Source organism: Excalfactoria chinensis, chromosome 5 (genome assembly GCF_039878825.1).
Source record: "Excalfactoria chinensis isolate bCotChi1 chromosome 5, bCotChi1.hap2, whole genome shotgun sequence".
In the NCBI taxonomy this organism is placed as follows: Eukaryota; Metazoa; Chordata; class Aves; order Galliformes; family Phasianidae; genus Excalfactoria; species Excalfactoria chinensis.
Window position 1 is genome coordinate 11,103,595 of NC_092829.1, and position 17,222 is coordinate 11,120,816.

Sequence of the window (17,222 nt, forward strand, 5' to 3'; positions counted from 1 at the left end):
GCTTATGCACGTATTTTCATTATTTGCTCAGAAAGTTTTCTGTGATTTTGGTGGTTGTTCTGCAGTTTTGGTAGGTGAAACTATCAGAAGCTCAACATGCAGATGCACAATAGGCAAGGATGGAGACTGTGAACCTCTTGCAGTAGTGAGATGCTGCTTTGGCTTGGCAAAGCCAGAGCCAGGCACTCCTCTTGTTCTCACTCTGATTTAATAATTTGCTTTCTTTCCTGCACTTTGTTGATAAACATGGAGGTGTTTACTACACGAACTGAACTTTAAGTACAATCACGTCTATTTTTCCTAACCTGCGAACCAGCTCGTTTCACAGATGGTGGCCCAAGAACACAGCTATATGGCTGGAGTGCAGATAAATGGTGTGTGATAGCCGGGTCAAGATGCAAATCTACTGATAACATTTGACTTCGGGGGAGCTGCTTGGGGAGTAGAGGCTTTCAGCAGCCCCAGTACTCTGCTTACATTGCCTTGGGAGCCAGCCCTGAGCCAGCAGCAAGCGGGAGCACGCTGGCTGCTGGGCAGCCCCTTCCCATCCCTGGGGAGAAGACCAGCCTATCTTCAAATGCAAACAAATGCCAGGAATGGAAAACAGTGAATTATTAAAATATATGTATTCCTGCCATTCCCTGCATGTGATTAATCTGTTTTTTTCCTCTACCAGAGAATATATTAGTGAGAATGGGCTCATAATACAGAGGCATCTGGCTGAGACTAGAAAGAGCAGCATGCTTATGCATTATTAATGCTTCAGAAAAAGCAGATTTCCGTGGCCTGATTGTATGCATTGGACCAGTCTGGAATGTCCTTTATAGGATAATTAACACTGATATCTGGCCCATTTTTCTTATCTTTTGCAATGGAGTAATCTCCAGAATAAGGAATGTTTATTTTGTCAAACGGAGAAAGAGGTTGTGATTTGAAACAGCTTTTAATGAGTAGTTTGTGACCAAGGCTACTTTACTCTTAAAAGGAAGAACATGATCTGAGAAGCAGCACGGAGCAGGCATAATGGGGAAAATGCAAATCTCAACCTTAGCAAACCTGCAATCATAGAACAGTTCTTCAGGGATCCTTGGTTATTCAAGAGCTACAGTGGTGCTGCAGTCTGCTTCTTAAACAAGAAACATTTGAGGGGAACACAAAATTACAGTGGGGCTTCCTAAGGTACATGCATAGCTTTGGCACAGACACGCTGCATTTCTTTACTGGTTTATTTCTTGACAAATGTAATATGACATAAGGGGGATAGAAACCCAAAGCCAGTGCAGCAGGGCCAAGCGAGCTGCACAGGTAAGAGACATAATATTCAGGCTTGTTTTCCATCTTTGTCTCACATAGATCTGTGCTGGAAGGTGGTTAAATCAGTAAGAAACTGGAGAAGGCCTTAATCTTGGGCAGACAGAGCCATATCCGTGCCTGCTTCTTCTCAAAGGACAAAGTGGCTCCATGAGTATCTAGCTTGTAAATCAGGAGGTGAGGAGACAGCCTGGCTCCTGACATGGAGCTCAACAGAAGGACAGAGTCACATTTCCAATGGCAAATGGAGCACACTTCGAAACCCTATCAGTACTCATGGCTGAGCACTGACACGAGACCCCTTGAGTAGGATTAATTTCACATGTCTGGTCACCCTGGGCTGCTTTTATAATCAATCGTCCCTTTGAGGATGCTGTTCATTCTGTGCAGAAGCAGATATCCCACGGCGATCAGATGGATCACCCTGCTGGCCACCCACCAGGCCGGGAGCTCAGACTCATGGTGGACGTGGCTGGGAACAGCTCCATCTCCCAGCACATTTGTATGGAACAGGGCCATCAAACAGCAGTGCCTCAGGGACCTGCTGCTTCTCAGCCCCAGGGCATGGTGTGGCTCCAGGCAGAGCCCCAGGGCTGGGGTGGCTGCAGGCAGGCATAGGATACAGGCATGGCTGCAGGAAGCGTGAGGTCAACACCCAAGTGTGCGGGATTCACACGCGATGTGTGAGCACTGACAGGTCTGTCACTTTGCAGTGCCAGGCTCCGTCCCCTGTGAATGCAGATCACAAAAGGATGGATGCTGCCAGACTGCTTGGCCTCCCTTTAGCTGCAGCAGCAATGAAACCAAGCTAGAAAAATGGCAGTGCTGGGGAGAGCTCTCTCTTTTGCCCACAGGACTGTGGCTCTCCCCCAAACACATGAGGCCATCTGGCTTTCTCAATGATTTTTCCATTTCCAAAGGAAGGGAGAAGCCCAGCAGTCTGTTTTCACCACGCCTTCAGCCCCAGTCAGCACCTCTCTGTTTGGGAGGGTCCAAATGCTCTGGGGGTTTGATCCCCTCTCACCTGGTGTGCTGACCCTGCTGGCACGTTCCCTGCTCTCTTTCCCTCAGACTGGGGAAGGAGAGCGGCCCACCTTGGCAAATGCTTTGCTAATAAAAATGATGAATTGAAGAGCACGTGCAGCTTGTGGTTGAAAAGGAATCGGCTGATCAGCAAAACTTTTCTCCCTCAGCTTGTAAGGGCAGATTCAGTCTTAAGGCCAAAGCTGCCATGTGGTTACAAAATAGAAGCAGGCCTTGTAAGAACCAATCTAACTTTCTTCAATTGTCTTTGCATCTTTAATCATGTTCACCACTTAAAACGCAGCGGAGCTGGCAGCTGATAATTAGGCTGAGCCTGCAGCAGCATGGCTGGTGGCCAGATCACATGCCTCCTTTCATCTGCATATTTATGCATTCAAAGGAGAGGAAAACTTTCATAACGTTTTAATAACTAGGTTCTTCTGCATCCATAAATCCACTCCTCCAGGCTTAGCCTACACTCTCTTTCTGATCTTAAGTGAGTGGAAGAGGGTGGGGTGCTCTGTTTGTTCTCCCCATTCTTTTCCTGTGCATGAACGTGCAAAGCTGATCCTCTCAAGTTCACAGTCCTCCATAGGATGGGAGGTCAGACAAGGTAAAGCTGCACTTCTAAGGATGCAGGTAATGCTTTGATTTGGTTGCTGGCATGGGAAAAATTCCTCTTTCCTAAGGTAGCTCATCTATAGCCTGACAGGACTGCAGCTGTTCAGCCAGGCAGTGGCTCCAAACAAAAATTCCATTATCAAAATAATTGTCCTTAGAGCAGAGCCTGCAGCACGTTTTGGCCAGCAGGTTTCTTAGCCAGTTTCCATCAGACACAACACTAAGACAGAGACACTTTGGGCCACGAGGTGTTGAAAGGCAGGGAGCCGGTCCTGGTGTGTGGGTGCTGGAGTTCTACCTCGGGGCAGACAGTGAGGGGTGGGCAGCTGCCTCAGCACAGGCAGCCCTGGTGCTGTGGGGCTGGGACCAGGGGCACACATCCCTGCCTCCGCTGCCCATGGGTGGCAGCTCCCTTGACAACTTGGTGACATCCTGCAGGGCCCTTGCAGTGAGGCATTGCAGACCATCCTTTCTCTCCCTTGCACTTCACGCGCGCAGTGCTTGTGGGCTTTTCCATTAACACTGAATGACAGGCTCCACGGGTGGGAAAGCAAAGGAGATGAGGATGAAAGACTAACCCTTGTGCTCCAAGGACCTCAAAGATCATCTAGTTTCAAGCTCCCTGCTACGCGCAGGGTTGCCAACCACCAGACCAGGTTGCCCAGAGCCACATCCAGCCTGGCCTTGAATACCTCCAGGAATGGGGCATCCACAGCCTCTTTGGGTCTTTGCCAACCTTTACAATCCTATGATTCTACATAAGGTTCCCTGGGTGGGAATAGAATACTTCGCTGCTTTGTAAAGATTTCGTTGTAAGCTTTACTGTCATTGCCATATAGCAAGTGAACAAACAGTCTATTTCTGGAGCACATCCTGGGCTGATCTTTAGCAGTGCTAGTAAAACTCTTGGGTTTGACACTGCTCTAGACTAAGAGTGGAATGAGAATGGTGCAACTGCTTTGATTTGGAGGTAACGACAATGATCATAGACACACAGCAGTAGCCTTGGTAGACAAAGTGAAATAGTCAACCCATGAAAATGCAAACCATGGCACTGACTTCACCGGGAGGAACAATGAATTGTTTCTCATGTATTGAAAGAATCAGAAGAAACAAACAAGGGTAAGATTAATCAGGAGCAGGAGTTCACGACTCCCTCTCCAAACAAGAAGGGAAGCACACTGAACAGAACACAACAGCCAGTCATCTGAAGCATTTTTGGCATCTTCCTTCTGAGAAATAAGAAAATTTCCTTTGCAACCAAGTGTCCCCAGGACATTCATAAAACACTTCTCCAGATACCCAACGCGATGATGAACTTGTGTCCCCAGGTTTCATTATCAAGCTTTTAATCTCAGCCTGAACTCTCTGATCTGTCATTTGAAGCAGGGAGGGAATATGCAGTGGGGTTTTTTTTCCCCAGCAGAGACAAACAATCCTCTTGCTAAAGACATTATGTGGGAAATCTAACTTACAGATACAAGAATGTGGAAATTTGGTTGTTCATTTTGTTGCTCTGGGGGTAGCTGATGTTTAAATTCATTTCCAGGATGGATCTTCTATTTCCTACTACTGTAAGTAAGGTAACAGATTTCATCTGAGAAGTTTAATAGAATATTCCACCGTTTTTTATAAGATTTGAGTATAAATGTTTGTAAACATAATATAGTGTAGAAATTTGCCTTTTCTTAAGCCTTGTCTAGGCTTGGATTGGGAAGGTGCAATGCACCACATCAACAATCCAATGCAGTTAAGCGCCACATTTTTAATGCACAGTTTTAACCCCAGTTTTTTACAGGGTGTTATTACTACATTGTTTGGAACTTTCTAATCTAGAAATCATCTGAGGTCAATGAAAAGGCAGGCTGCAAATCAAAGCAGGCTGATCTTGAGGTGCCACCAGTCCTGCTCCACACGGGACTGTTTCCTCTCTGAGAGCAGATGAAATAAGAGCTCCTTGGACATGCTGCCATGCATGGCTCAGCTGCAAGTTTTGGAGGTTGCAAGGACATGCACGGATAGTGGAGATCTGCCAGCGGTGAGGAATACATGAGCTGGGACAGCAGATGGGGAGATGGGCAAAGAGTGGAGGGTAAACAGCAGGACAAATAGACCTTAGTGCACAGCAGTCAGGTACAGAGTTTTGGTGGGAGAGATGAGAATAGTGTTATGGTCATTGGGAATCAAAAGGGACGAGGCATTGTGGCGGTGGGTGCAGTGCAGGGACATGCTGCCAGAAAGGCCAAGTGTGTCTTAAAAAGCCATGAGCACTTCCATCTCTGAAGCTAAGTGAAGAAGTCCCCCATAGAACACTGCTGAAGTCTTCGGGACATGTAGTGGCAGAACACAGGTATTACTCCAGGTGTTACCTGAAGCCTGGATGATGCACCAGGATTTGCTCTTTCTTTATTCAGTCCTATCCCCTCACTCCCAGTCATGTGTGCAAACATAGTTAATGTGAGTCATACAGCATCTGTTGATATTTGTTAAACTGTGGCTTTTGTCTTTAGAGGACATCGTATTATCCTTTGTGGATGCGGCTCTATATCTGTTATTACAATATAGATTTAATTAGGAACATTCAAATATGTGCTTTTAAAATATGATACTACTTTTATCTGTGGTGGCAACACTTTCATAACCATTTTCTCCTAATAGCAGCATCCTTTGGGAAGATGTGATAGACACATTTAGGTAAATATTATTCCTCCAGCACACATGGTTTCCATTGCAATTGGTTCCCTGCTGCTTCCTTCTAAGCACCTTTCTGTTACATATTCCATGAAATACTGATCAGCGACAGCAGAGACAAATTGACTCCAGCAACAGTGAGTCTTAAGGGCAACAAAAGTCTATATCTCAGTTTCGTACGTATCGTAGCTACTAAAAGAGACATTTTAGGCATGCACTGAAATTTTCACTGGAATTGAAAGCTTAAAGCTGCTCAAGGGAGCAGAAGATGAGTTTTATAGACATTGAAACTGGCACTGCCATCAGAACAGGTTTCATAGCAGAAAATAACAGCAACAAGCTGGGAAAAAAGCAGGTTGGAAGCCACTTTTCCAACTGACCGTGCTTCTTCAAATGCATATCCAGCTGTAGCTGCTGATGCAGAGGGGCCATAACACAGAGATGGACACAACTGTGCACCTAAGCCTTGATCAGGGGATATTTATCTTTACTACTGCCCATTCTGTTTACTGGAGCAAAGGACAAATAACAGCGTAGTCACAGGCATTACACTGCTGAAGACACAAATAAAGGTGGAAGCAGCCAAGCGGTGGGATATGTGAGAGGAGACAGTCCTTTTATATGGGCAGATAAATACTGATAAACTAAAAGAGGGGAAAATTTAGATCAGATATTAGTAGGAAATGTTTCACTTTGAGTATGATGAGGTCCTGGCACTGCTGCCCATTAAGCTGTGGGTGTCCCATTCTTGGAAGTGTCCAAGGCCAGGTTCAATGGGGCCCAAGGCAGCCTGAGCTGGTGGGGGGCAGCCCTACAGCAGTGGGTTGGACCTGAATGGGTTTTAAGGTCCCTTCCAACCCAAGCCATTCTATGACTCTATGAACGGCCTCATCCCATGCATTTAAGCAGGACAGGGAATGCACTAAGAAGTGTGCAGGCTCCAGGGATGCACCCACTCATTTGAATGGGCTGGGCTACATTCCCCATCAAATGTCAGCCACTGTGGCAAAAACAGATGGAGCAATTGGAATTTGGTGGAGCTCAAGCTCTCTTTTTATTAGTAGCTTCTTATTATTAAGCACTATGCTCAAAACTTGAGAGAGGATAAAATTATGCCCATCTCTAGACTCTGACATTTGCAGGTGTTATGATGGTATCTGCATTTATGCAAAGCACCCCATAACACCCTGTACCACCTGCTGCCAGGCTGTCTTGACTCTGATTTGCTGGAAATCATACAACCAAAACCCCATAGAAAAACGTGCAACAAGGAGCAGGAGATGACTAAAATACTCAGTGTTCCCAGCACCAGCACTTTTTACCAGGAGAAATATCGAGGCCAGAAAGACCTTCCCAACACAACCTGGAATCACTGCAACTTATGAATGTTCACATCCCGTTTCTCCCCCTTGGAAGTGACCCCATGCTGGCACTTACCCTCACTTTGGGCAACACACTTCTGATTTGTATCTCCTAATGTTGCAAGAAACAGAATAAACTCTCATTAAATCTTGATAACGTGAAGCACCACGAAGGAGATGATCGAAGCCGTGCTTAGTGAGGTGAAAGCAAAACAACAGAGAACCCTTGACAGGACCACCCCTCCAACTTCCCCAGGGTCCATCACGCCAATTTAAAAGCCTGCAGCAATAGGACAATCACCGTAAGAAGAGCTTCCTTGTCATGCTAATAGAAATTCTCGTTAATTGTTATCACTACCAGAGTCCCTGAGCCTCAATGCAAGCAGCAGGGGTTACACAGCATGAGAAAGGCCCCGTTGCTGCAAGTACTAATGAGCTGAATAGTTAACACCTGCCTCAGGAAATCCAAGACCAGCTCACAACAAACACAGCACAACCCGGGCAAGAGCTTGGTGCAGGCTGTGAGGAATTCAACTCTGCCTCACAGGGATGCTGCGGCACAGCTCTCCTGCACCAGGCTACGAACCTACCGCTGTAACAGGGGGAGCTCAGCAGTGAGTTGGGCTTTTTCTCAGCGTGCTGGAAAAGGGCAGTGCCTGCAGACAGCCCAGGGAGGAGCATGTGCAGGTGTGTGCTCACAGGTTGTCCTCAGGAGTGGGTAACGATGCTGGGAAAGCTGAAGGTGGGAAACGCTTGCATTTGGTTGCATTAAAACATAGCCAATTACAAAAGAAAAACTATTCACAGCATGCTTAGAATAAACATAGTCATTCTTTACCATACAGATTAACACTTTGTACATAAATAATTTGAACGTCTCGCTCTTTCACAGAAAGTAACAGAAAAACCTTCAAGGTTGATACGTGGGAGCTGGCATTGCAAATCACACCTGGTCAAACCCAAATCTTGCATCCAATCATCCTGACACTGGGTTCCAGAGCTAACCTCCACACTGCTTCCCTTCTCTGACCCAAAGGAGCTGAGCCATGACCCTTCTCAGAAGGCCATTCCCAGCTTCAACATTTGGATATGGACCCCAACTCAAACCCTCCCACTGAGGTCTGAGCCCTTCCATCTGCAGTGGTGTGAAAACCTTGTTGGCAGCTGCAGGAGGAGCCGCTACATTCTCCAGCGTGTGTTATCTCTAAGTTATTTGGAGTCTGCTGAGCAAACTGGGCTTACTCCAGCCAGGTCCCTGCAGCTATTGCTATTTCTTGGCTGGAAAGCTGACTACTGAAGCAGCAAGGCTAGGCATTGCAGAGCCTGGCCACATTTGACTAAAACTGAGATTGCTTATGCGGAACAGCAGTGTGGGAACAGCTAAACAAGCTAGTGGGGCTGCGGGGAAGGAGCGTTCTGCAACAAGAAATTGGAGCTTTGATCAAGGAGACAGCAGCATTTGACTCAATCTGAGCTGGCAGGGAGATCACAACCCAAGTAAAATAAAGCATGTCATTCCTTTCAGGAGATGAACTTCTCCCCAGTGATTTGTTCCTCCCAGGATTGTTTCATATGATTTCATTGTCTTTAAAGTCTTCTCCCTAAGGAAGCCGATCGTTTAATATAGACTACAGCAGTAGTATCCGGTATTAAATCAGTTGGGCTGCTCTGAAATGAGGCGAGTGGGCGTCCTGGAAAGAAATACAGACACAAGTTTAATGGAAGAGATTGGTTCACCTCGACCCACTCCATTTATCCCTAAAGACACAGAAACAGCTGTCCTGGGCAGAGTCACACCACCCTGCTGTAAATGGGTTTCAGACTCTCAGAGCCTGAAAGTGGTCGTGAGAGACTGACATTGCACTAGTGCAGTGCTTTTACTTTGGTATTAGCCATATACTGATTGCACACAGATCCATGGAAAAGCAGCATTTTTGGCTTTGTTGTGAGCCACTGAGACATGATTCTTGAGCTCTGACATTGAAAACACCCATTTATCTCATTTAGCGTCTTACTTTAAGCTTAATAATTTAGCCCAGGATTGAAGTGTCAGCTAAATGAGGTAATTTATAATAATTCTGAAAACACGCTAGCTATAAAAGACTGTAATCAGAGCTAATTACAGGGATACTTTTGAAATCCACTGGTTTGGGACTTTAGTTTTGATAACAACTTGTAAGCCATGAGCTTTTTAATTACAGCAATGGTAACCACCTACTTTTGCACAGCTTCTTTCATCTCAGAAAAAACAGAAGCTTTCTGCAAACTACGTATACCGCGGGAACTACTTAGTGTAACAGCAAAATGAAGCCACCTCTGTATGAAGTAAGTAACTGTTAGACAATAAACTTGTGCAGAAGAAGCGTAGAGGGAAGAGCCTAGAGAAGGAAGATAGAATTTCTCATCTCCTCACAAAACAGGCTGCCCACAGAAGCTGTGGGTGCCCCATCCCTGGCCAGGCTGGATGGGGCTCTGGGCAGCCTTATCTGGTGGGCAGCAAACAGACCATGGCAGGGAGCTAAAGCTGAATGGGCTTTAAGGTCCCTTCCATCCCAAGCCATTCTATGATGAAACACTCTAGGCAACCTCAAGTTTCCCATCACAGAAGACTTCTGATCTAAATAAGATAGGCAGTATTTATACACACCCAGCGTTACACAGCACCATGGAAGACGACAGTGACCAAAGCAACGTGGCACCACACGGCAATATGACTGCAAACCCATCCCCAGCTCACCTGTCCATGTTCTTTGCTGGGTGATGATGAAACTCTGACACTGTGGTTGGGAGCTACAAATGGCAGCGGCCTCCTCAGGGCTGTGGACAGACAGCAGGCAGCCCAGGTGGCTGTAGGAAGGCCAGCACTTGTAGGCCTCTGCTTCCTCCGTCCGGAAGCCCCTCAGGAAGATGTAGTCTGGGAACACAAAGATGGCATGTGGGGAAATGCCAGGTGCACCTTCAGAGGCTACTTGTAAAATGAACTTAGTATTTTGCACTTGCGGGGAACTCTAAAAGGAAACAGGATAGTGATAGATTGACCCAACAAGCCCAAGCAGGCCATGTTAAGGTAATTGTTGAGCTGATTAAGTGTCTCTCGCCACCTTCATGAATGGCTAGTCCTTCATTCTACAGCCAGTGACCACAGTACCTGAATGTACAGGAGATCAGAACTGGACCAGTCACCAAATTCCTCACTCACTCAATGCAGCAAGCATCCCTAGCACTCCCTATGTCAGGTAAAGCACTCAAATTCCCATACCTTTTAAAAGAATAGGTCTTTTCTGCAGATAGAGCCCAGTCTTGTACAGATGTAAAACCTTTTCAAAAGCTCTGAGGGTTTCATTTATTCCATATCGTAATTTACCTGCATTGAAAGAAAAGATCATAAAGACAAGTAATTATATGACATGCCACGTAGAGTCTTCTAATATAGAAAGCTTACTTTACAAATATGAGATGGTACCTGTTGCATTCAGAATATCACTCAAAAAAGGCTGCAAAGTTGGTGGTGCAGAGTGTGGCAGAAGATAGGTGAAAAAATACCTGCAAAAATCCCACAGAGTGATTAGAACACAGCAGCTCCCCCTGTGATTGTCTACCTTTCCTGTGACTTGATTATCCCTAAGCAACCACTGAGTCAGCTGTGGTCTTTTAGGTATGTTTGAACACTTCATTGGCATCTCTCAGGCTGTTCTCATGAGCTGGTCTGAATCACAGAACATCCTGAGTTGGAAAGGACCCATGAGGGTCACTGAGTCCAGCTCCATCTGAAAGCTCAGTCCTTACAGCGTGCTTCATGTATGTTGCTTGAAGTCTGGTTTGTAAAGACTCCAGCAATGGAGTTTTCCCTCATTCCCCAGGTCAACTTTTATGTAATGGATTTCCCATTACAATATAATAAATAATAAAAATAATAATAAACACCTCTAAAAAATAAGGCTCACGCAAGACCTTTCCCATGCCCCGAAGGGACTGGGTATCCTTATTAACCCTGGAAAACCAAGTAAGAGCGACTCAGTGGCCTGCAGCAGTCTCAGCCCACTGCCCATGGTGATCCTACAGCTACCCACCATTTCATAGAGACCCAGAGCCTAAGGTAGAGGTGAATCAGCCTGTTCCCAGCAGCAGTGAACCAGAGCTGGTGCATTTGGGCAGATAACCTGAGCTGCCTTTGGCAAACATAGCCCTCAGGCTCCCAGAGCCTCAGCTTTCAGGAGGACTTGTTTGGCAAACCAGTTCACAGGTGCAGCCTTTGGGGCAAGTTCCTGGAGGGCATTGGAAACCAGCAGCAGCAGAAAAATGGAGCCTGCTTCCTCACCTGGCAACAGCACAACCATTTTCCTGCCTTCTAAGGAAAATAAATTTGCTTCAAAGCCATCCTTAACTACCACCTAACAAAGCTAAGGGAGAAGCACAAGTGGAAGAGCACGTGGCATTGCGTGAGCCCACACCACCTGCACATACCGATATGCATTGAAGAGATTCCTCTTCTCGTTTATTCCTTCGCACTTCCCAGCCGAAGAGCACTGGAGAGGAAAGCTTCTTGTGGGGAAGTCAAGTGTGCAGTCATTATCCTCCTCACATGACAGCTCCTCGGTGCTGGCATCATCCATGTCTGTCACTTTGAGGTTCCCATCCACCATAACAAACTGCCTCGGCTGGAAGTCCAAGAGGACTATTGAGCCCAGGGGGGAGTGTGCCAAGTAAAACAGCAGCTCCACAAGGCCCAAGCAAATCTGAGAAAGGGAAGATGAATATGCATGGGAAAAACAGATGAAAAACAGCTATTAAGTTGCAAGTAGAACAAAGGGGAGGGCATCCAATGAAATTAAAGGCAAAAAGGCACACAGTACTTAAAAGGTAATTATATGCATGCTACAAAATTTATTATCAACATTACCATGGGATTTGACTGCAGTAAGTAGTTTAGCAGCATTTTTTGCCACTTTGAACTGGAGGAGAGAGCTGTGAGGAAAACAATAGCTGCCCTCACGTTCCACGAGCTGTATTGATTTGCTAGCTGAAATCAGAAGGGTTTTTCCTCACTCTGGCACAGAATTAATGCACACCCCTCCCTTCCCCCATGCTGCTCCATACAGACCGAGGCCCCATGGTCATTAATACCAGATTCACGCATTGCTGCATCACTCAGCAGCACGAATTTGGGCACGCAATCACGCTTCTGAAGAAGCAGCCAAATCATGCAATGTATCTATTGCCAGCTTTTTGCTTTTATGGCAACTTTCTGGCCGCAGGGGAAGCTCAGACAATACCTGATCCAGTGTAATGCTTGCTGAATAATGTTTGGACCAACCAGAACTAGAAGTGCATTCACACCAAAGCAGCCCTCAGGTTGAGCACTCCATGCCAGGAGCCCTGCACCAGGAGCTGTGTCACCATGCATGCGTGGGCACACTGAGCTCCCCTCTCGCCTCAGGTAGCAATCTAGGCTTGGAACGTTCACAGCACCTCTGGGATCTGATGGAGCTCGTTAGAGGGGAAATCCCATCATTTTAGACACTCTCATTAGGAAACAGGACCAGACAGTAACAGTCAGCTCACTCCTTACATTAGCTAAAAGCACCCTGCTTTACATTACTTTATAGAGTGCTTTTCAGAGCTGGAGGTATTTGATCTTTCTTCCCGTGGGTATTTAGCAGTGGAAGCATTTGTGCAGCTGGTACCGACATGGGGGTTTTGTGCAGTCAATGACCACTTTGGAAAGCTATCAGGATAAAGGGGGACAGACTCTTTAAGCAGGGTTTGTTGTGATAGAACAAGGGAAGATGGTTTCAAACTAAAAGACTGGATATAAGGAAGAAGTTTTTTATAAGGGTGGTGGTGAGGCACTGGCACAGGTTGCCCAGAGAGGTGGTGGATGCTTTGTCCCTGGAGACATTCAAACCCAGCTTATCATCTCACATCAGCAGTTACAGATGCCACAGTCCCCACTGCATGGTGAGGCTCCTTCCCAACACCGCATGCCCCAGGCAGACAGGGGTTTTGTTTGCGGAGCTTTGCTGTGATTTTCTCTTGCCCCAAAATATTTCTTACTGACATCAAGGTGTTCACGCTTCTATCTGATGCTTCCTTTCCTCTCAGGAAGCAAACAAGAGGCAGTGGATCCCCAGCAAAGACCTTAAGGCACTCTGTAAAACAATCATAACCCAGCCAAGCTCCTGGAGAGCTTCTGCATCACGCTCAGAACTGATGCAGAGTTCATGGACAGGGATGCATTCCTACAGCATAAAGAAAGGTGTTCAGCAGTACTCGTGCCTCGGCAATACCTGAAGGCTCCGCTCAGAACACAGATGGCTCACAAAGAGTCACAGTCTTGCTACAAAACCTCACTGCAGAGTGGATCAACACAGTGGGAGAGGCAGAGATACAGAACAGGACGCTGGTACTACTCAGCGCCTCAGTCCCAGCGAGATGCTTTCCAGGAGGCACCCAGCAAACTCCAGGCTGGGGCTGCTCTCATGCCCTTTCAAAGGGGTGAAAGCAGGATGAGCGGAGCTCCGTCGGCAGGAGCGCACAGCGTCAGCTTGACAACCCCGCCCGCCCAGCGGCCATCGGGCACTTCTCACATTTACTCGGTTCGAGCTCTGAAATCCCACCGACGCCCCCGCCGCGTTTTGTTTCCTTACTTTGAATCTTTCCTCCCAGGGGGTCTGCAGAAGCTGGATCATCTCCAGTGGGGCTCCCAGCTCCAGCACGGCAGTAACCCCGGCTTCAGGCTCCCCGCCGCTGTCGTAACACTGCCCGTGCAGCTGCAGAGAGGAGCGGTCGTCAGCGGTCCGGTCCCGTCCCGCCCCGCAGCCGGCACCCCCGGCCCCACCGTACCTGCACGATGCCGGGATGCCGCAGGAGCCGCAGCAGCGTCACCTCCTTCAGCAGTTTGTACGCGGCCAGACGACGGCATCCGGCGGGCGCCCCGTACCGCTGCTCGCACTGTCGCACCTCCCGGCCCGCCCCGTGCACCGACTTCAGCGCCACGGCTCCGCCACCCGCCAGCGCCGCCCGCACCACCACCTTGGTGAAGCCGGAGCCCAGCACCGGCGCGGTGCCCGCCGCCCTCCGCACGTCCCCGCAGCGCAGCCCTCCCTCCGCCGCCGCCCCGCCCGCCGCCAGCCGCCGCAGGTCCCGCCGCCGCTGCCGCAGCTCCTCCAGCAAACCCGGCGGCAGCTCCGAGCCCGCCCGCAGCGACAGCAGCAGCAGCAGCGCCAGCGCCGACAGCGCCAGCAAAGCCGCGCTCAGCGCCGCGCCCCGCCGCCGCCCGCCTGCCTGCATGATGGCAGCGGGACCGCGCTGTGCCGCGCTGCGCCGCGCCGGGAGCCGAACGGCGCCGAGGGGCGGAGCGGGCAGGGCGAGGCCGGGAGTGGCGGCGGGCGGCGCCCAGGGCGGCTCCGGCACCTGCGGATGTCGCGGAGCGGAGTCGCCTCCCAGAAGGGCAGAGCTGCGGAGCGCAGCGCAGCCGTGCAGCGCCCTGCCCGACGGGGCAGCTGTAGGGAGCGGGAGAGTTGTAGGTCTGGATGGCACCCCTCCGGGCTATGGTACAGCACAGCGCGGTTCGGAGAGGTAAAGCTGTTTAGAGGCAAAGTTAATTTGGTTGAAACAGAACAATGCTGGCTAAAGTGCTTTGTAATTGTTTGCAACGCAAATGGAAATGTAAAAAAGCCCCTCTCCACCCAAAGCAGCCGATTCAGGCACAAAGCACGGCGCTGCCTTGCAGGGATCAGTGGTGATACACACCCAGCTCAGCGCTGCGTTTGTCATGTGAAGAAGAGCTCTCCTGTGCTGCTGAGTTTACACGAAGGAAGCAGGACGGGATGGGATGGGATGGGATGCAACACGATGCAACGTGATGCACTGCCATGGGATGTGGTGTTGTGGGATAGAGATGCAAAGGGATGCAATGGAATGGGATGGGGTGAGATGGTATGGCACGGGATCCTATGGAATGAGACGTGATGCAATGCAATGGAATGAGAAGGGGGGACGCCATAGAATGCCACGGGATGCTTTTCTCTCACTGGAGAAACATGCAAGAGTGGATGTGAGCAGCAGCAGCACAGTGGGACGGAGTCCAAAGCCTGAAATGCACAGCTGAGAGCAGGGGGCGGGCAGGCAGAGCCCGCAGCCTCCCAGTACGCACCGCTTGCTCAGCCTACATGATGAGCCATGTAAAATGATCCAGAAACTCTCTGGCTTGATTCTGTGCTCGGATCAGTTACAGCCTGATCCCAACGCAGCTCCTCCGGTAGTTGAGTTTCCTTTGTTGCTTTTTAACCTTAATAGCTCTTTAATTACCGTCCTTATTTTCAAATCAAGTGTACTTCTGTGTCATATTAATGAATATTCATTGTCACCGGAGAGTGCTTACATGCATTTTTACCTGTGTTTCCAAGGGAATAGATGCTAGCTGAATGCACTGTTATTTAATTTCAGCACGTCCTCAGCATCATAACAATATCAAGGTCTATTAGGGAAGACTCACAGACACAGAATAGTAATAATGATTGATTATTTATTTGCTTTATGGGAGCACTTAAGGTTCCTGCCAAGACCACAGCTCTGTGGTCCGAGACGCCTTGTGTACGGGGGCACAGCCCTCTGTGGGAGGGAGGGCGTGACAGGAAGCTTTCAAGTCTCCAAGTTTTGACCCCTTTATGTCATTTTATTTTGAGTTCTCCGCGCTCACAGTCACTGCTGAATTCACAGCAAGAACCTGAGGTCGCAGGGAATGAAATGGAGCACTGGTGTCACTCAGCCTCAGTGTCACCTGGTAGCCCAAAGGCTTGCCACAAGGCAGGGATCAATGGCAGGATATGTCACTGGGGTCCTGACAAGTGAGACCAAAGCAGCGTGGGCAGCAAGATGGAGAAACCTGCTGGTTTCCCTGAGCAGGTTTCCTGCTGAGATGCTGGCAGGACTGTGGTGGGCATGCAGTGATTGAATGCACTGCACACACCCTGAACAGCACTGTAAAGCTGTCGTGTGAGGTGGCAAATGGGAGCTGGATAAATGAGCCTGACAGGCAGCAAAACATCCCAGTTCATGCTTTGCACACTTGGCTCCAGCAATAAGGACAGTGTTGTTTGCTTCTCTGTCTGCATTCATTCCCCCAGGGGCTATTCCCTCCTGGCACTGATGCTGGCTGTGCTCCTGGGTGTGGGTGCAAAACTGTCTGTGGTGCTCCAGGCCAGCAAGGATAAGAAAGGCTCTCCACCTCCATATAAAGGGAATTGCCTCCCCCTGCAAGACAGAGCTCCTTTGGGTGCCTGTCCCCTGCTTGGTTCCCTCCTGTCCCAAGAGACTGGGCAGTGGCTTTTTCCCTGCTTCTCCTTTTACTTGTCTGCCACAAAAGGGTAAGATCAAGATCCTGGGTTAGCATAAAAAGCTGGGGAGAAATCCTAAGGGAAACTCCTCACACACATGAAAGCTTTGGGCAACAATCCAGAAGGGGTAGGCAGAGTTTACAGCTCTGATCAAAGAAACCCGCAGCTGCCATCCGTCAGAACACAGGGAAGCTTCAGGCACTGCAAGAATTTGGGAATGTACCTTGCCATGGGTGCCCTCACATCTGGGGGCAGCCCTCACCTGGGCTCCTGGCTGGGATCCTAGCAGGCACCTGTGCATGTAGGAGAGGGAGCAAAGAGAAACTGTCCTTCTCTCTGGTGTGCGTGAAGCTGCAGCCCTGGGTCTCTCCAGAACCTCAGGACTGAGGAGCACTGCTGCTGCTCAATGCATCGCCAATGAGAGCTTGCCATCTGCTGGAAGGCGATCACACTTACAGGCGACAGCCCTGCAGACGCTGCTGGCTGGGGGGACAGGAGGAAGGTTTGTGCAGCCATCCCTGGGCAGCTGGATGGCACTGGGGTTTGCTGCAGGGCATTAACGTGGCACTACCCCCTTATCTGCCCCGAGTCCTTGAATTACGAAGGGGAGCAGAAGGGAATGTGTTTCTTACTGCCCCTAACACATTCCAACTCATTCATAGGGCAGAGGCAGCTGAATCCCATGCCAGCTGGTCTGTGTGCTGATGGCAGGACACACAACTCCCCTTCACAGCTCCCTCAGGGCCCCCAGCACTGCCAAGATCCATCCCTCCCTTAGATATCCCCAAACCCAGCCCTTTGCACACCTAACCCCACTGGCATTGCGTATCATGCACCCTAAAACCTGCTCCAAGCACACACATCCAGATGAAAGTCC

General features: G+C 49.0%; 1 protein-coding gene across 1 annotated transcript; it reads right to left on the minus strand.

The window, feature by feature from the left end:
• Positions 1-7,214: 7,214 nt before the first annotated feature.
• Positions 7,215-14,480, minus strand: LOC140253017 (extracellular tyrosine-protein kinase PKDCC-like). The gene is made up of 7 exons (XM_072338336.1): positions 13,851-14,480; positions 13,655-13,777; positions 11,472-11,743; positions 10,471-10,550; positions 10,267-10,371; positions 9,745-9,921; positions 7,215-8,698 (listed from the first exon to the last, which is right to left on the minus strand). Exons 1-7 carry the CDS (start codon positions 14,295-14,297, stop codon positions 8,595-8,597), a joined length of 1,308 nt encoding a protein of 435 aa, XP_072194437.1. The 5' UTR covers positions 14,298-14,480; the 3' UTR covers positions 7,215-8,594.
• Positions 14,481-17,222: the final 2,742 nt, after the last annotated feature.